The sequence below is a fragment of the Octopus bimaculoides genome, chromosome 2, assembly GCF_046866305.1.
Source record: "Octopus bimaculoides isolate indiv1 chromosome 2, ASM4686630v1, whole genome shotgun sequence".
Classification (NCBI taxonomy): Eukaryota; Metazoa; Mollusca; class Cephalopoda; order Octopoda; family Octopodidae; genus Octopus; species Octopus bimaculoides.
Window position 1 is genome coordinate 342,063 of NC_142929.1, and position 20,408 is coordinate 362,470.

Consider the following 20,408-nt stretch of genomic DNA (forward strand, 5'->3'; position numbering starts at 1 on the left):
CTGCTGGTGACAAAAGGCCTCTCGCTCAGAGTAAAAGGTAGACTGTATGTCGCATGTGTGCAAACAGCCATGCTACATGGGCCGTGACTGCTGAGGACATGCGTAAGCTTGCAAGGAATGAAGCCAGTATGCTCTGTTGGATGTGTAATGTCAATGTGAATACCTGTCAGAGTGTAAGTATCTTGAGAGTCATGTGGTGAGAATGGATGAGGATAGCTGTGGATAGATAGTGGTTGAGGAAACCTGTGGAAGATGTAGACCTAGGAAGACCTGGGATGAGGTGGTGAAGCATGACCTTCGAAAATTAGGCCTCACCTAGGCAATGACTGGTGACTGGGACCTTTGGAAATATGCAGTGCGTGAGAAAACCCGGCAAGCCAAGTGAGACCATAATCCATGGCCTCTGCCAGAAGTGTAACCAGCTCACTTATTCGTATCTTTACTTCATTGGGCACTAAACTCTGCTTATGAAGACCTGTTGAGGGAAGTGAAATCGAAATCAAACCATATTCGATGACTAGCACCTGTGCCAGTGGAGCACTAACAGCACTGTCCGAGTGGGATCATTGCCAGAGCAGCTGTCTGGCTTCCATGCCAGTAGCATGTAAATAGCACCATTTGAGTGTGATCATTACCAGCGTCGCCTTACTGGCACGTTAGAAAACATTCGAGCAAGGTTGTTGCCAGTGCCGTTGGACTGGCCCCCCCATGCTGGTGGCACATAAAAGCACCCACTACACTCTCGGAGTGGTTGGCATTAGGAAAGGCATCCAGCTGTAGAAACTCTGCCAAATCAGATTGAAGCCTGGTGCAACCATCCGGTTCACCAACCCATGCTAACATGGAAAGCGGACGTTAAACGATGATGATGATGATGAATTTCAAGCTATGCTGTGTTCTCTGGATTGATGTGACTTCACATGTAACTTCTGTTCTGGTTAGATGTCTTTGTGTGATAGTTGCAGTATTGGGTTGCTGATTTTCTATCCTGATATATATATATATATATATATATATATATATATATATATATATATATATATATATATATATATATATATATATAACTCTCAAGGGAAGTCTCGTGCAACCATGTGGAAATCATGAGATGAGAGATGAATGAGCTTGCAGCCATAAAAGGAGCGATACCACTACGCATGTGGAGGATGCTAGGCACTGTACAGTGTGGCCCTCGGAAGTGAACAGTGTAACTTGCAGTTATGAACATTCAATATATTTTCTAAATGAGTGAAGCATAACACTTTGGTCTTCTACACAGTTTTCCTTCTAACTTTAGGTTCATGAATACAATAATGGATTTTGTAGATTTTGCCATTACATCCTTCTCAAATAGTGCTTTGATGGTGAATTTCATCTTTAACAAATCTTTGTGTGACATCCGAACCATGACTCCCACTACTCTCAATACTTGGTAGTGTTCCAATTCATTCTGGTTCAGTCGGTGGGGCATGCTTGGATAGGCTTTGACAAGATCTAACCAAATGACTGTGTGACAGCTTTTGGCTTCTTTAATGATCATTCAGAATTCTTTATTTTTGGATACTTGTATGAATATAATATTCTCATTGATAAGTGAACCTGATATTAGCCTTTTAGCAATGATTGTCGGAATACTTTCTCTTCAATATTTTACAAGGAAATCTCTCCAAATTGGTCAAATTCTGATGGGTTCGGTTCTTTAAGGATAAAGCAGACTTAGTGAGTTCCTGCTGAATTCCTGTTTTTTCTTCCAAAGCATTCATAAAACTTTCAACAGCAGTATTTTTGTAGCAGAAGGCAGTTTTTGTTGATCCTTTAAGAGATACCAGATGGTTGTGGGGCAGAGCTTCCGTGTGCTTTTGCCACCATTTGTGTCTTTACTTTTATCAAGTGTGAAATCTGCCTTGTTGAGAGGGGTTTCTGGCTTGGAACATTTACAGTTGAAGAAGACAATCTCCCAGTATGATGTCTCTGCTGGTGAGGGTCATTGTACTGGGGGTCTCTCTATCTTTTACTTCTTGGCTTTCCATGAAGGTCAACCATAAAACCACAAAGGGGTTTCCTTTGTTTATGCTCCACTCTCTCCCTGCTTATTCTGCATTGTCTCCACCATATAATGCTGAAGCAGAGTTGTTTGCAGCCATGAACTTGGCTGCTTTCAGGCTGCTTTTTCTCTGTCGTCTTTTCCTTAATAATCTTCCTTCTTCATTTCTATGATGTGGTATGGTTTCATTCTGGGACCACATGGTTTGTCAGATTTTACTTTTTTCATGCCCCAAAACCTCTTTGCATGCTTCATAATCTTTATCTTTCTAGTTGCATCTCCTTTATGCTCTGCTGAAATGTGTTATAGTATGCTGCTGCTGCTGGTAAATTCGGTTTAGATTTCTACTCGAAATCCTCATGGCTTTTGGAGTCATCTTTTTCTCCTGTGCTTTGATCTCAGAGTACATTGAACTCTTGAACCCTGAGCTGGACAGAGAAGTCTCCCAGTACTGTGGATTGTATCCTGGTTTTAGTTTTCCACTGATTAACAAGCAGTTCTGATAAGCTCAGATTGTTTTCTGGGCCATGTTTTGCATTACTACAATTGCTTTTTGCATTTCGTCTTGAATTTTCATATTGCATTCATTCTTGAATATTCCCCTCTTTTTGGCATCACTCTCCTATCTCGTCTTTATACCATTGTTTGTGTCATCATTTAGTATTTATGGTTTGCTAATACAGTACGTCAGGCTGTTGGCCCTATCTTTTTTGGATATCATCTTTGTGCTGCTACCTCATTCTTTCACTGATGTCATTTAATACTCACACCAGTACTCCATAAAGTACATTAATAACCCATTATACTCGGAATGAAATTAACTGTGAATATTTTCAATGTGAAATGAATCAATTTGCGACACAAGAGAAAGAGGCTTCCTGACAGTATCTAAACAATATGTCTGTTGCTTGCCAGTTGACTTGTTACATTATTTATCGATGTTGACAAGTGAATTGATCTCCAAAGATAACAAATTTGAAGACACAGAAATATGTTGCTTTTGTTTTACACTCTCTGAGAGTTTAATGTTGGTGGCACATTAAAAGCACTCAGCGCACACACTGTAAAGTGGTTGGTGTTAGGAAGGGCATCTGGTTGTAGAAACCACGCCAAATCAGACTGGAACCTGGTGCAGCTTGCCTGCTCTGGTCAAGCCGTCCAACCCATGCCAGCATGGAAAATGGACATTAAAAGGATGATGAGATTACTCTTATCAACAAAACAAAATAACAGCAGAACAGACCATCTCAATTCTAAATGTTAAAAGAAATCCTATTTATTATGTTTGTAAAAATATCAATAACTTAATGAACTTGTTGCTTCTGTGAATCTGTGCTTTGTGTTTAATTCTAATAGAATATTCTAGAAACTTGAACTAAAGATGCATTCTAAATTTAGACAACACATTTGTAATAGCTACTAATGACATGATTTAATTTGTTTACAGCTGTCAAAGAATGGAGTGAAAACACGATTGATTCCCTCTCTTGATGGTGGTTTATATCAAGAGGATGGCACTAATATCGAACGGCTTCTTATATCCTCGGAAACCCTTCTTAGTTCTACATTCCGCATTGATGATGATACTATGATGATAGGAGGGAAAACTATTCAAAATTATGGAATTGATATGAACTCTGGACAAGTAAATATTTCTAAAATATTTTCAGAAAAGAAATTTTATTAAGTATTTTTTCTTCATTTTTTAAAGTTTTTATTTCTGATTGTAGGCCAATGGAACTATTCAAGTTTTTACTGTTATAAACCATCATTAGGTTTTGCTTATTCTAGTTTTTACTGACAGGGGTTATCACTTCCAGTGCAAGAGATAAATCCTCAAATGTGCAACTTTGCTAAGAGATTCTCAAATGTGCAAATAGAAAGAGAATGCCAGCACATGGTGTAGGATAGCAGGTCTGTTGTAAACTTGGCTCTGTAGAATTATATTGGTGTTTAAAGGATAGGAAAATGGAAGGAAGGCTTTATCACATTGTTTTCTAAAATTGGAGTAGAAACATGTAGACAAAGAAAGAATGAAGAGTTTAGCGAAGACAAAAGGCAGTGCACTGCACTCACTCACGCACACACTCACTCACTCACGCACACACTCTCTTTCTTTCTTTCTTTCACACTCATTGAGATGATAAGGAGAATTGTCAAGAGGGTTATTTTGTTATAAGTTTTTGCACATATAATAATAATAATAATAATAATAATAAATAATAACAGAAGAATGAGGCCTCTATATTAGATAAATAAAAGATTATTTATATAAGACCTTCGTACATTGGGCCTCACCGAGGCGATGACTACGGACCGAGACCTTTGGAAATGGGCTGTGCGTGAGAAGACCCGGCAAGCCAAGTAAGATCGTTGCCAGTGCCCCTGGACTGGTTCTTGTGCGGGTGGCACATGAGATGCACCATTTTGAGCGTGGCCGTTGCCAGTACCGCCTGACTGGCTCCTGTAGGATTTTCGAGCGAGATCGTTGCCAGTGCCCCTGGACTGGCTTGTGCGGGTGGCACATAAAAGACACCATTTCGAGCGTGGCCGTTTTCGTGCGGGTGACACGTAAAAGCACCCACTACACTCTCTGAGTGGTTGGCGTTAGGAAGGGCATCCAGCTGTAGAAACTCTGCCAAATTAGACTGGAGCCTGGTGTTGCCATCCGGTTTCACCAGTCCTCAGTCAAATCGTCCAACCCATGCTAGCATGGAAAGCGGACGTTAAACGATGATGATGATTATTTATATAGTAATCAGAATTTTGAATGTCGGCTAATTTAAATAACGGCAACAGATGAGAATGCATTGTAGCCCTTTGCTCCGAGTACTATAATGACAGTTTACTGTTTGTTCTAAATTAACACACACACACACACACACATGGACTGGTGGGTTGAAAATGATGAACCTGGGTAATACATTTATATTTGTGTGTGGTGGGAGTTATCCATGTGTGAAGGAACCTGAGCTGCTGGTGTCCCAACCAAATGTTATCAGCCATATTGTGTTTTTACTTGGATGAGTCATCAGAGTTGAACTCTTCCTTTTGTTATTTTGAGTGAGTGTTTACATCTTGGAGTTGGGTTATGGAGCCTGGTGGATTGATTGGCAAGATTCCTATATTTGTTGATTGTGGCAGCACACCTGTTTCTGTCTTCATTCCTGATCTCCCCCCCCCCCCCCCCCCGGCCAGGTAGCCTTGTACCTCCTACACAGCCAGACACCTGTTTCTGTCTCTCTCTGTCTCACTATAACCTTTCATCATCTGACACAAGATCACCACCTCTCAAAAGATTTCTGTCTTGCAAGTTATTTGGTGACCCTGTCAGTAGAGGTGCCACATAAAAATCATCCAGTCCACACTGTAAAGTAGTTGGCATATTTGGAAGGGCATCCAGCTGTAAAAACCTTGCCAAAACTGGCCTTGCCAATGCTTGTGCCACACAAAAAGCACTAAGTCCACTCTGTTGATTGGTTGGTGTTAGGAAGGGCATTCAACTGTAAAAATCCTGCCAAAACAGTCACAGAAGTTTAGTGCAGGTTTCTGTGTGGCCAGTTCCTGTCAAACCGTCCTACCCATGCCAGCATGGAAGGTGGATGTTAAATGATGATGATGATTAATGTCCTTTCTATCATGCTGTAGGTTTCTACTTTGAATTTCTGCATTTCTTGTATGTTGTCTCCTATTAGTTCATCTTCTGAATGTATGAGTTTATAAATATTATTGCAGTGTGGAGCCATCGTAATGTAAAATCAGGGCATTTTTTTTTCTCTAAAAGCAATTTTAAATTGTTCCTGCTTTACTGTAGAATTTTGATATCTTATTGTTTGATGTTTATAATCATCATCATCATCATTATGTTTTTAAGAGCATATTCTGTGAGGACCTGTTGTGCTGTTGCTCTTATTATTTCTGAGATGTCGTGTATTAATCTGGAGCTTTTCTAATAGTTTCGAAGATAGCCTTTTATTATTTCTGATGACATCTGTTGGAAAAATATTTTCTGTGTCAAACCTGCATTGTTTGTCTAGCATTCAAGTTGTGACCAATGTACAGTAACCCCTCGCCATATTGTGGTTTATTATTCAAGCTTACATCGATTCCTCTGGGGTGTTGTTTTGCATTTATAATAAAATAAATATCTACAAATTATAGAAATAATAAAACAAAAATATACAGTACTGTTTCTACTTCCCAGATTTTCACCTACTGCAGGAGGGTTTGGAATGTAACACCTGTGATAGTCAAGGGATTACTGTCCATGCTTTGTCTCGTCTAAAGACATGCTGTCTCCTCTATCTGCTTTTTTTTTTACCACTATTACAATGGTCTTTGTTCCTCTCAGCTGGCTGGTTCCCTGCCACCTCCACTCAGGTACTCCTGATCCATTTGTTTTCCTCCTCTCATCACCCAGTTTTAGCCGGCCAAGCAACTCTGTAGAATCTATTTTGTTGGCTTTTGGTGGTTATGTGACAGCAGCAATTTTCATCACTTTTGTATTTGACATTGAAATGACAGTGTGGTGATAATAGCATCAGAGATAGTTTTCTTGGTTTATGAATATTGAAGTCATATTCCATTACTGATTATTCTTATGATTTTGGACAAAGTACATAACTTTGTTTATTTTAGATTATGTGGTTAAAACAGGTTAAGAGTGAATAATTTTTTACTTTAGCCATTTTTATTTATTATCATCATTATTGTTTTAGCATTCACTTTTCTTCCTTGCTTGCAGAATTCTTTGTGACAGATTTTCTTTGGCTAGATGCCTTTCCTGTTGCCAATCCTCAAGTAAAGTAATATTTTCTCCTGGTCAGGCATGTTTTTACTGAAGAGTCACTGTCATACAAGTGGTGTGACAGTGACTCTTATCAACAACTACCATGCAAAGTCTAGACAAGCAAACACTCAAACATACTGACATGCACATATACATGTGTGTGTGTGTGATGGGCTTCTTTCAGTTTCCGTCTGCTAGATCTACTCAAGAGTTTGCTCCACCCAGCTCTATAGTAGAAGAAACTTGCTCAGTGCCACACAGTAGGACTGAACTCAGAACTATGGAGTTGGGAAGCAAACTTCTTACCACACAGCCATGTTTGTACCTCATAAGATAGAAGAAATATACCAGTTTAAGCCATTATAAGCTGATGACATCCAGACGAATAAAAAGGATTTAAACCTCAATTTTTCAGCAGATCTTTATGAATGTTGATTTATAAGATTTTGGTAATTAGCTTTAAAATGTCATTAAATATAATTACAATGAATGGATATATTTTTTTAAAATTCAGCTCCGATACACATGTTCCTTGAATGGATGCCAGCAATTTGGTTATACAGATTCATTGGGTGATGAAGAAGATTTGCTTGTTATTACTAGAAACACTCAAACAATACGAGCTGTTGACTCACGGACTGGTTCGGAAAAGTAAGATGCTATAGTTATTTTTTGTTTCTGTCTGTTTGCTGAGTGTGTATCTTGTATTTGTAGCACATGACAAATCTAAATTGGTTGAGCAAATGAGAGTAAAAAAAAGTTTTGCTTGGTACAGAATATTTGTACGATTCTGATGTAAGTATTGGGAAAAAGTGTTTAGTTGGTATTTTCTTCTAAGAAAGGAGTTTTAATTTTGTTGTAGTAGTTATCTCATGTTAATAGAAATTTCAATGTTTGTGGACAACATACAATGGTCTGCTTGTCTCCTGGTTGGCATTCCATCATTTGCATGATTGTGGCATGCCAGAGCATTGCTTTGAGGAATTTTAGTCGAATAAATCAACCCCACTGCTTAATGTTTAGCATGGTACTTATTCTAGTGGTCTCTTACCAAACCAGTAAGTTACAGGAATGTAAACACACCAACATCAGTTGTCAAATGATGGTGGTGAAGGACAGACAGACAGACACACAATGGGCTTACCTACCAAATCCCCTCACAAGGCTGTGGTTGGCTTGAGGCTATAGAAGACACTTGCCCAAGGTGGGACTGAACTTGGAATGGTGTGGTAGGGAAGCAAACTTCTTGCCACATAACCACACCTGCACCTAATACAAAATGCTCTGGATTATTTTTGTTGCACCTCAATTTACTCAACAAGTGAAATTTGTTTTAAGTCAGCCATTAAATTTTATCAAGCAATAAGCAATCAATGTTCCTTTATTTTTTCTGGTTTTCCTAACCAGAGTGCTCCCGCCACTTTTCAGCTGGCATTCAAAGAGATGACAGGTATTAGTGAAGTACCATTGTGCACTTTGCTTCAATCCAGATTTAATAGGATTACCTGTAAAACACACACACAGTGGTTTTACAATGTCATTTTGAATCTCCTTTACATTTTGTGGTAACTAAGTGGTTCTGGTGCAAACCTGCAGAATGACTTTAATCCCACTGGAGGTCTCGAGTATGTTGTTCATGGTTATCCTACAATCTTGGATGCACATAGCATCCTTTATCATAATCCAAATTTCTTAATGTTTGAAATAGCTGACTTTCATCCACAACATTTTACTTAAACTGAATTCATTTAACTAAAGGCTTTCTATTAGTAAATAGTAAAAACATCCACAAACTGTTTTTCACACTGGTAATCCAAACAGCACCTTTGCACAGTCGCTCAGTTTGAAAGTTGAACAATTTTTCATCTTGTTATTCAGTTAAAAATATGTTGGCTTCAAAGGGAGAATATTTTGAAGTTTATTAGGTCTGTGTAACATATTTGTTCCTGACATTGACAAGCCTTGGCACACACCATATTTTGTGTAGCATTCATTAAGCATACTTCCACTTCTCAATGGAAATAGCTGCATTGACTTCTATGCAAGATGCATCAACTTTTACAACATAAGGTTAGATGACTATAAAAACGATTTCTTCAGTGGTTCCTTATGAACACGTAACTCATTCTTGTCTCAACTTAGGCCACTGTCTTTATCAAAGACTTAGTTGTGTTGGTGAACCAGATAATGGACTTTTCTTTGCTTGTTTTCTCTGGTACATTTGGGAGCTGTGACATCATCAGTACATAACTCTAGACCTGGGGCCTGCAGACTTCTGGTGGTCTGTGAACTAAATTCAAAATTTCCTATATATATATATATCTATATCTACATAAGGATAAGCATATTAAAAGGGGTTCATGGAAAAACTCATTTAAATAAAAAAGTTGGAGACTACTGAAAAGGTGGGAACCTCTGCTCTAGATCGTTTCCACAAATTGAAACTTAAACCTACTGGAAATGGCAGAGAAGCAAGAACAAGCAAGCTGTGGGTTATGTGGCCTCAGTTTCGTCGAGACGTGGGGGGTTCACAGTGTTGACATTATTGGAAATTTGCTGAAAATGCTTGTGAGTGTGGCAAAGCTTGTTCCCAAAGGAAATTTCTCAGCTCTGGAAGCAGAAGTGAGCTTTGTACTGTCTGCTCAAATCCATAAGAATTGACTTGTGTAAGAGATTACTTAGGCTTAATTTGGGATTAAACAGAAGATATTTAGGTTAGTAATTGTTGTTATAGAATTATTTACTCCCTTATTTGGAGCTGATTCTTTTGTGCATTTGATCTCTTAGAGGAGGTTAAATGCCATCAGCTTATTGATTCCACAATCGGCCATACTGTCAGGATTGGATTGTATGTGAAATTGATGGTTAATACATCTTTTTCCTCTCTTTTTTTTTTTTTTTTTTTTTTTTTGCAAATTCAGTTTAAAATTTCTCTTTTTTCTATTTCAAACAGATGGAATTTCAGTGTTGGTCACCATGATGTCAATTATGTTGGTTTGTTGCAAAACAAACTGATGAAGTCTTCGAACACAGAAGTGGACGAGGCTTCAGAAATGGATGCAGAATTGGAGAATAACTTTGTAACATGTCCTGGTTAGACATTTAATTTATTGACGTATTTTTAAAAACTGAAATCATGAATGGCTGCCTCTTCTTTCTACTAAGTCTGATAAATTCTTTTTTATTTTTTAATAAATAAATCTTTTTTAACACTTTAAACAAGGATCCTTTAAAGTTGGCATAGGAATTTATTTAATATTTGCTTAATATTTATTTAATATTAATTAATATCTATTTAATATTAATTAATATCTATTTAATATTAATTAATATCTATTTAATATTAATTAATATCTATTTAATATTAATTAATATCTATTTAATATTAATTAATATCTATTTAATATCTGCTTAATATCTATTTAATATTAATTAATATCTATTTAATATTAATTAATATCTATTTAATATTAATTAATATCTATTTAATATTAATTAATATCTATTTAATATTAATTAATATCTATTTAATATTAATTAATATCTATTTAATATTAATTAATATCTATTTAATATTAATTAATATCTATTTAATATTAATTAATATCTATTTAATATTAATTTAGTACAAACTGAAATTTGTGGAGACTTGTAGTATTAGTAGTTGTTTATAATTGTAGTCGTTATAGAGCAGAATGCAACGAAGCATAGACAACGTTCAGTGTTTATGATGCTGACAAAATAAAATGAAGGTTCTGGATAATATGTTTAGTATTGCAGACACGAGACGTGGGAGGGTTTATTTCTTGTACCATTTGAAAGTTTTCGGTTTGGGGTATCTCTGAGTCAGCACTCTTAAATAGTTTCTGTGTCGCATTACAAGGTCTTTTTTCTCTCTCTCTGGTATAGTTCTTTTTTTCTTAGTACAATGTGATAATATGAACCCATAATTCTTGAACCAGAATTTTAACATTTCATTATCCAGTTAATTGTTGCAACTACACACCAGTAACATGTGCTGGCAGCAGGATTTTTTAAGTGGACTATTGTCTAATGGGGTTTACTTCCATTCCTAAGTGAGACATAATCTTTTGACCTGAGTTGGAGGGTAGTAACTCTGTATAAGAACTAACTTGGACTTTGATGACCCATCCAATCCAGGTCAGCATAGAAAGTGGATGTAAAATGATGATGATGGTGGTGGTGTGACATCATCTGAAGTAGCTGCCCCTAAACTAACCTGTACTTTACATTTTAGAATCTTGACAAGGTATAAATAGATCCAATCTTTCCTTTCTGAGCAATCGAGAGAAATCTTATTTTGAGCAGAAATAAAATTTTCTTCTCAAGATTTGGTGAAAGAGAAAAGGGTTACTTTTAAGGGGCATACTTCACTGAAATGTTATTTCTTTTTTTTTTTTTTTGTGTGTGTGTGTGTGTGTGATGAGTAAATATTCATATTTAGAGAATCTAAAATTGGAAATGTTTTAAATTGTTGCAGATGAAATGAATGATATTGTAGAGTCTTCACTAAAGATTGTTGTACCCCAGGGCATAATCTTCTGTACATGTCCTGATGATCCAAATCAGATGCTATGGCAACATAAGGTATGTTTGTCAAATGTTTATCAACAAAATCATGGTACTTTTATTAACTTGTTTGAAATTTAATTTTCTAAAGTTTCTCATTTTTGAAATTTAATTTAAAATAATTTCTCAGACATTCTTTTGTGTCACTTTAATTTCTTTATGCAAATCAATAGACTTAATTTTTCTATATTGTATAAAAAGTAATTTGTTGAATAAATGAGTTCATTTGATTATCCTTTGCGTTTCTGAACAACAATTTCAGCATTTAAAAATAGAATGGCTTTAATAAGTTTGCAGATTAAAAAAAAAAAAAAAGAAAAAAACTATTTGGCTTTTTTTTTTTTAAGAGCTGATCTTCATTATCTTAAAGAATTTTTCTATGGATGGCATGAGTTGGACGGTTTGACTGAGAACTAGCTGGCCAGGGGGGTTGCACCAGACTCCAATCTGATTTGGCAAGGTTTCTTCAGCTGGATGCCCTTCCTAATGCCAACCACTCCGAGAGTGGGTGTTTTTTTACATGCCACCGGCACTGGAGCCAGTCAGGCGGCACTGGCATCTGCCGTACTCGAATGGTGTTTTTTACATGCCACTGGTATGGGGGTCAGTCAGGCAGCACTGGCATCGGCCACGCTCGAATGGTGCTCATATATCCATGTTGTTACTCTTGCTTTGGTCATTGAACTGCAGCCATTCGGGGTTTAGTCTTTAAATTGACCTCAGTATATTTTTTTAAGTCAGGTACTTATTCTATCGGACCCTTTTCATTGAACCACTAAGTTACAGAAACATAAACAAACCAACATCTGTTGTCAATTAGTAAGAGACAAGCACAGACATTCACACATTCACACATTCAAACACATACACCCCCCCCCCCCCCCGTGCATGTGTGTGTGAAGGCATGTAGCCTAGTGATTAAGGTGTGTGATTCATGATCTTAAGGTTGTGAGTTCGTTTCCTGGGCCACTTGGCAAAGCACTTCATGTTGATATGTGTATGTACTTGTACATTGGCGTCACAAGTTCTGATCGAGTGCAAGGCCCAACTCTAACATTCCTGAACTTTGGGAAGTATGTCGACATTTATGTAGAAAGAAGTGAATAGCTGGGCAGGGAATTGGTGTTTCTTGCAGATTGACAGGCTCAGAACTTCAGATGTGACAAATATGCACAGGACTTGTTAATAGTAGGAACACCCAGAAGCTGAATAATTCAGACATCTGATGCAGTTTGATGGTTTTTGTGACTGACGTAGTTTTATTAATACAAGTTGTAGGTTTTTCTGAAGTTATCTCCCTTGCTGGACATTGTTAATAGCCTCTGACAGTCACTGGAGGTGGAGGATATGAAATGGTGGTCATCTGGAATGTGCAGGTAAGGAGTCTCAGCTGTGAGGTTCTCTGTGCTGCAGCAGAACTTGGACATTGATATGCGATGTTCATTGTGTTCTTCATCTACGGATGATATTACCTGGGTGGCAGTCCAACTGGTCATTATTCATTGATTCGAATCTGCTCCTACCAGTTATGTACCAGTGGTATTCGTAGTAAATATGTAAATGCTAGAATAGATACAGTATAAAATATAAGGTGGTGGTTGTGGCGAACTTAGTAATCTATTGCTTCTTGTTTGCATCAGAGAGTTTTTTTTTCTTTGTGCAATACATAGAAGCCATATGAAGCATGTTTAAGAAATGTGATGTTCCATATTTGTGAGATATCAGCATTAATAGAGAATGTCTACAAAAGATGAAGGAAAATGTTGGGTATGTGATGAGAGGAATGCAAGTGATCTAAGATTAGCTGGTTTTTTTTTTTTTTTAAAGATTAAAGGCATCAGTTTAAAAGTGCAGGAAAGGTGACTATAAAAGTATGAACATCATCATCACCGTCATACATCTGTTTTCCATGCTGGCATGGGTTGGATGGTTTGACTGAAAACTGGTGAGCGGGAGAGCTGCACCAGGCACCAGTCTGATTTGGTTTCTGGATGCCCTTCCTAATGCCAACCACTCCTAGAATGTAATGGGTGTCTTTTACATGTCACCAGTAGCGACCACAACTTCTGAGTCTTCTCAGGCACATCATATTGCCAAAAGTCATGATCACTTGTTGTCGCCTCTGCGAGGCCCCAAATTTGAAGATCATGTTTCATCCCATGTCTTCCTGCACCTTCCACCTGGACGAAAAATGTTACAATGCTCTTGGTGGTGGCTCCATGTGGAAAGGGAATATGTAGAAAATAAGGATCAGAACTTGTGGTAACCTTAAAGAAACGATGATTATAAGTGAAGAGAATTTCTAATATATTGTACAAGAAAACCCATCCAACACAAATATAAAACAAAAATAAGAATGAATGTATTGTCTGTGATCTATATTTTCTCCTTCCTCTTTTTAAGTAAACATTGTTTCAGATTATTTGGATATTGTTTTTCATCAAAATATTGATTAGCAATTTCCTTTAATATGATGAGGACGACAACAAAGTCTATGAAATTTGTTGATTCTTCTCGTTTCAGTTGTCTTCTCCTGTTGCTGGGGCTTGGCTTCTGCATCAAAATAAACTCAGACCTATCAGTCTTTTCAACAAGAAGAATATTCCAACATTGCCGGATAGTAGTGTGCCTTTAATGTATATTGGTAAGTAACAATTTTAGAGAAGCACATCATCATCATCATCATTTTCATGTTCCCTTTTCCTTGCTTTCATTCGTCAGACTGAATTTGTTGAAACAAAATTTTCTGTGGCTGGATGGCCTTCAAGTCACCAACCTTCACCTGTTTCCAATCCACGTAATAATCCCCTACTCTGACAGTGTATTGGACAACAAATAGCCCAGACATTGTTAAGTAGTGAACTGGAAATAATTGACACAACTTGAACGAGTTTCTTGTTTACATAACACATGCAACATGTCTTGGCATGTCAGAAAACCTGAGCATACCTTTGCTGTTAATGGCAAGCGGATGACACTGCCAGTATCAATAGTGAGGGTGTTTGTTTATAGTCAGTGAACACGTGTAAAGATGAGAGAAATGTGAGGTCACTCACTCACTCTCACTCACGCTCTCTCTCTCACTCACACTCTCTCTCTTACACACACACACATCCTACTTGAAATATTTTGAAGAGAAGAAAAAAAAACAGGAAGTTTCAATTCTCTATTGAAACGTTCGGTATTCAGGAGGTAAAAGGAGGTCTTACAATAACTTTGGTCTGATTTATATAGCAATTTGCAAGTGGGAATACGTCTCTGGTTTGTAATAGTCCTTCCTTTATCTTATTTATTTTAGCTTTTTCTTTCACATAATTTATATTTTCTATCCCAATGACATAAAAGTCAGGAATTACTCAATCAATAGGATGTTATTCATGTCAGAAGATTCAAGTGATATAAAGTGAATCTTATCATAAACCCACAGGTATACCGCAGCAGCAGCAGCAAATCATTTTGTTAGAAATTAATGCTGTGCCTTACTGGCGCGTGAAAAACAATATTTGAGCGTGGCCGTTGCCAGTACTGCCTGACTGGCCCTTGTGCTGGTGGCACATAAGAGCACCCACTACACTCTCGGAATGGTTGGCGTTAGGAAGGGCATCCAGCTGTAGAAACTCTGCCAGATCAGATTGGAGCCTGGTGTAGCCATCTGGTTTGCCAGTCCCCAGTCAAACCGTCCAACCCATGCCAGCATGGAAAGCGGACGTTAAACGATGATGATGATGATCAGATCATATAATGTTTTAATTCAAAATCTTCCTGTGAATATTGTTTGGATAGGAACAGAGTTCATCAGGCAAACTTGCCCTGAATAATGTCTTCTTCAGTGCTGCTTAATGGATTATGGCAGTTACTATTTACTGTGTCCAGTTATTGGGTGACACCCAAATCTATTATTTTCTTACTCTTGATTATTTCTGATTGAATTTACTCAACGGTGACAATGTTGAAAGCAGCTTATCAGTCATTATATATTCCCATCACATATAATATTCCAACAGTTGTAGTTTTCTTCCCCTTTCATGACCTGTTCCTTCTCAGCACATTTCATACCAAAACTAATGATTCTACATATTTCTTTTCTAGCATCTGTTTTTATCCATGATTATCTTCAGCTGTTGTAAACCTTATAACTTGTATGGAGTTGGAATTACTTTTTTATGAATAGATTTCTTCAAGCTCTTAATCAAATATTCTTTTTGTAAAAGTGCAGATATAAAGTTAAATTTACTTCAATTTCTAGAGTTGGTTCAACTTCTCGGCTCAGTTTTGGTTGGCCTGACATATGACCAAAGGAAATCCAGGCATGCCCAACCCATCTTTTTATTTATTATTTCCAGGCACATAATTTAGCTTGGACTACTAAAGCGTCCATTAAGGACTTGGAAGGAAATTTGGCTGCTATTTCTTGCAGGTCAAGCGACTGCTGCTGTAAACTGGAAGAACTGAGTGACTTTCCTTTTGAAAACAATACTGATGTCTGATTAGACTAACAAAATCTTTCAGTTGTACTTTTGTGATGTTGGATATAAAGCATAATGATTACATTGCTATGTTGACTATTTTATTAAATATCTTTTTAAATCAATTTATTTCAGGACAACATCATGACCAGCCCTATGTTCAAGTGTCAGACCAGAGTGTTGAACAAGTAGCTCCAAGACAAATATTCAAGCATCTACCTTCTGTTGGCTGGAAACCATATGTAGCATCCTGTAAGTGTTTGTCTGTCTGCTTCTGTGCATAAATGACATTTCATAATTTGTTGTTATTTTCAATTCTGCTCATCTGTCTGATGCTGGTAGTACAAAACCTTGAGTTTATTATCACATCTAGCCTGTAGTTGTCGTTAGTAAGAAAGCATTACACGTGTGTTCAATCCTTATTTTCTATTTTGTTGGTTTTACAATTTTAGCTTTGTCCAGAACTCCAGCATTACGTTCAAATACCAATAATAAACCTCTGATTGGCAGAAAAACGTTCAAGAAAAAGAACCCAACAGATACTGCTGTTGCTGTTTGGCATCAAAATTATCCATTTGGTGAGTTTGATGAGATTTTATAAAAACTTGAAATGGGATCCATTCAGTGGTTGATATTGTCTCTTGGACCCATTTTTTATAATGCCCAACTTTAGAATGTTATCTTGATGTTTTCTTTTGAATTGGTGGATGAGGTCAAGTCTTGCAACCTCTGCAGGTCTTCTCAGACTATTGAGATTAATGTGTTTGTTTTGTTTAAGAATGGTAGGGAAAATGTGAATGGAGAGGTGGTTCCGAAAGTTTGAGAAACGATTGTGAACATGATTCTCATAGCACTCAGTCAGTTATGACGATAGGGGTACCAGTTGATCTGTGAAATTAACAGGGTTATTAGGAAAATATGAATTGTTTTGAATAGGCAATGACTTCAGTGTGTTGATAAAGGAAGATGCAGTAATGGCTGAATAAAGTCTGGCATGAGAAGGGATGAGAGCAGTCAAAAGGGTTGGTGTGTTGTTTTGGGATGCAGTAAGGACATAAACTAATGCTGATGTTTAGGATAGTTGATGCTCAGGATAATGTGGTCTCTGCACAAACAGTATGAGAGGGAAAAACTAGGTGTGGGCATTGAAATTGCCAGAGATGGATGAGTTGACAAAAGACATTTTCACCATCATTGTTGCTGCTACCACCATTTCAGTGACATCCACTTTTCCATGCTTGCATTCAATCAGACAGAAATCATTAAGATAGATTTTCTGACACTCTTCCTGTCACCAACTACGAGTAAGGTAATATTTGACAGAAGACTGAAAACAAAGCAGACCACTTGTATGATGGTGGAACTTGTTTACAATTCTTGTGTAATAACAAGACAAGGAGACAAAAGCACTCATACACACCCACACCTTCATGCAACCACATACACATACATATATGATGTGTTTCCACCCATTTCTCTCTGCCAAAGTGTACTCAGCCACAGGCTGTAGAATTGAAGACATTTGGCCAAAATGCCATGCAGTGGCGGCACTGGAACCGACTTCTCAACACTCAAAGCCATGTCTGCACAGATGTCTTTTGGCTTGTCTTTCTTTCATTTGTTTCGGTCATTAGACTGTGGCCATGCTGGGGCATCACCTTCGAAGGGTTTTGTTGGCCAAATAGGACCCTAATTATAATTAAAAAAAAAATTTTTAAGCCTGGTACTTATTCTATGAGGCTCTTCCTGTCTAACTGCTAAGTTATGGTGATGTAAGCAAACCAACACCAGTTATCAAGTAGTAGTGGAAGACACACAAAGTTTCTCTCTCTCTCTCTCTCACACACGACAGGCTTCTCTCGGTTTTTGTCTAACAAGTTTTCTCACAAGGTTTTGGTTGGCCCAAGCCTATAGTAGAAGACACTTGCCCAAGGATCCACACAGTGGGAATGAACCCAAAACTATGTGGTTGGCAAGCAGACTTCTTACCACACAGCCATTCCTGTCATATCATCATCTAACATCCGTCTGTGCCTATAAATATATATATATAAACTAGCAATGCACCTCGGTGTTGCCCTGGTGTTATGACCTACAGCCACATTATTGGTTCCTTTCTTTTGGGCAGAATTGGCACGACCCTTTTGATAGTGTTCTGCTAGTTTTAATAAGGAAAAAAAAAAAAACTATATTTATATTGGAACTTAAACAAATCCCCCTCCTCTTCTTCCTCCTCCTCCTCCTTCCATGGGTTGGATTCTTTGAGAGGAGCTTGCAAGCCAGAAGATTGTATCAGGCTCTCCTCTCTTGCTTTGGTTTCTGTGGCTGGGTGTCCTTCCTAACACCAACTTATGGACAGTGCTGGGTGCTTTTTTTTTACGGGGCACCAGGAGCAGTGGAGCCACCAAGTTACTTGCAGGACAAGACTCCTCAGATGAAGGAGGTGGCTTTGTGTCAGGTGACGAAAGATTAGAGTATGGATCGAGGGACAGAGGTAAGTGGCTTGTAGTAGAGGAGATACGTCATTTAACATCATTTCACATCTGTGTTTCATGCTAGCGTAGGTGGGACATCATGGATATCTCAATTAGAGAGAGAGAGAAATGGTGAGGGGGAGAGATAAGATGGTGAAGGTGTAACAAGGAAGTGTCTTTCGTAAAGTGGACAACGGATTGGATATAGTGAGTGTGTGGGTGGGTAAGTTTAGGTGGCAAAAGGAGAATGGGAGATGGAGGGGTGGCAGGGAGGAGGAAGGAGGGGTGAAAATAAAATGCCCACTTAAGCAGTTATCTTGAGTTGATATGAAACCAAACAAAGAACAGAAAGAAGAAGGAAGTTGGCGATGATTAACATCTCAGAGTCATTGTCTAAGACGAAGAAGAAGGGTGGGCACATTACACACATTTCCACTTAACAACTTCTCTTTGAATCCCGGCAAAATACTTTCCAGAAATACAGTGTAAGAATTAATAAATGAATAATATTACTGCACAAACATTCTACACACTTGCCATCACATAAACATCTCCCCAATGCAATTGCTGGTATGCAAAAAGAAAACTGCTCACAAGTTAATCTTGTATTTATAAGATTTGAAAACTAAACTGATCCACAGAGATAAGAGAAGAGACCAACAAAAGTAGATAAGAAAGAACTGTATAATAATCCTAATTAGTGCACAAATTGATTCAGCCAGAATATTACATTTCATTATATTAATGTCATTAAAACTATATGTTAGGTGGATAATCCAGTTTGTTGTATGTCATAATCTTCACTAAACGATTGTTTATTATTAAATGATGACCAAATTTTATTTTTATATTTTAGATGATGGTTATTATATTTTCCCTGATTTCAAAATACTTTTTGATGAGGAAAAGAAACACATTTCTGAAGATGAGAAAGGTGTTTCAGGCAGTTACTTCGACAGGTGGTGAGTTAGCTTTGATTCTTTCAAAGTTCCAGGAGGACTTTTAACTGCACTCTGATTTTATGCTTGTTTGAACTCTGAAAAAGAGCAAAGTAAAGAGAAGCCACAACCACCTCTGGTGGCAAAAACCAATCTTGTGACTCGCTTCACTTTCTTATTTACAACTGTTTTGTTAATGCATTTAGAAAAAAAATCCATTAACACTACAATTCACATTCTCACCATAGTTATTTCTAGTTATTTCTATCTAGTTATTAATAAATAAGCAATTTTCTGTGTTTATTGCAGCAATGCCAAGAATAATTTTTTACATTTCAATTTTGAAACCTTTTGTAAACCAACTTCATATTTTTTTCAGTTTGTAATTAATGTGTTGTGTTTCTTCATTCTTTTTTTTATTTTCTAGGAAAGAAATTATTCTTATTACCATTGTCTTGTTTGTAACAATTCCTTTGGCTCTCAGCTACCGAAATAATTTAAATCATTCGGACCATGACCAACATCACATTACTTCCTCGGAAAGATTTCCCAGCTCACAAGAACAGGTATTTGATTGGTTTATGCTGTTATTAATTTGCATGTTAATCTATCAGTCTAGGAGTTGGTAGAAACTAGTGGCAACAAGAATCTTCAAATTTAAGGTTTTTGGTTGTAATCCTCTTATTTAGTCTTTAATGCTCTTGAGAAAAGTTTGAATTTCATGTAATCTTGTTTCAAGAAACCCATATTATATTAGAATAATATTATTTTTCTAAATGTTAACACTCAGGACGCTGATTAGAAGACAACAGTTAGAGAATGACATGATTAAAGAATAATTTGTAGATTTGGAATATGATCCCTGGGCCCTTTGCCTGCACCTGTCACATTTTCCTGACGTCCATCCCTCCATCCCTCTTCTAACTATGGCACTATTCAACTGCTGTAATCATGTGGGAGCAGAACTACACATATTTCACCACCTTCCCCTCTTCTCTCACCAGTTGATCAACCACTTCCTGCAACTGTTTCCTTTTAACATCTATCTTTCATTCTCAATATCATCCTTCCCCATTTGATTTTCTCTTGATCACCTCTTTTGGAATC

The 20,408-nt window shown here is 37.3% G+C and overlaps 1 protein-coding gene across 2 annotated transcripts in view; it reads left to right on the forward strand.

Moving 5' to 3' along the window:
• Positions 1–20,408, forward strand: part of LOC106870753 (eukaryotic translation initiation factor 2-alpha kinase 3) — a 57,172-nt gene that overhangs the window by 10,721 nt on the left and 26,043 nt on the right. For both annotated transcript variants that reach the window (XM_014916948.3, XM_014916949.3), the window contains exons 3-11: positions 3,492–3,689; positions 7,348–7,484; positions 9,787–9,926; positions 11,335–11,441; positions 13,947–14,067; positions 16,025–16,141; positions 16,342–16,467; positions 19,220–19,325; positions 19,729–19,867. In XM_014916948.3, the coding sequence (XP_014772434.1) occupies positions 3,492–3,689; positions 7,348–7,484; positions 9,787–9,926; positions 11,335–11,441; positions 13,947–14,067; positions 16,025–16,141; positions 16,342–16,467; positions 19,220–19,325; positions 19,729–19,867 (1,191 nt within the window). The remainder of the gene's footprint in view (positions 1–3,491; positions 3,690–7,347; positions 7,485–9,786; positions 9,927–11,334; positions 11,442–13,946; positions 14,068–16,024; positions 16,142–16,341; positions 16,468–19,219; positions 19,326–19,728; positions 19,868–20,408) is intronic.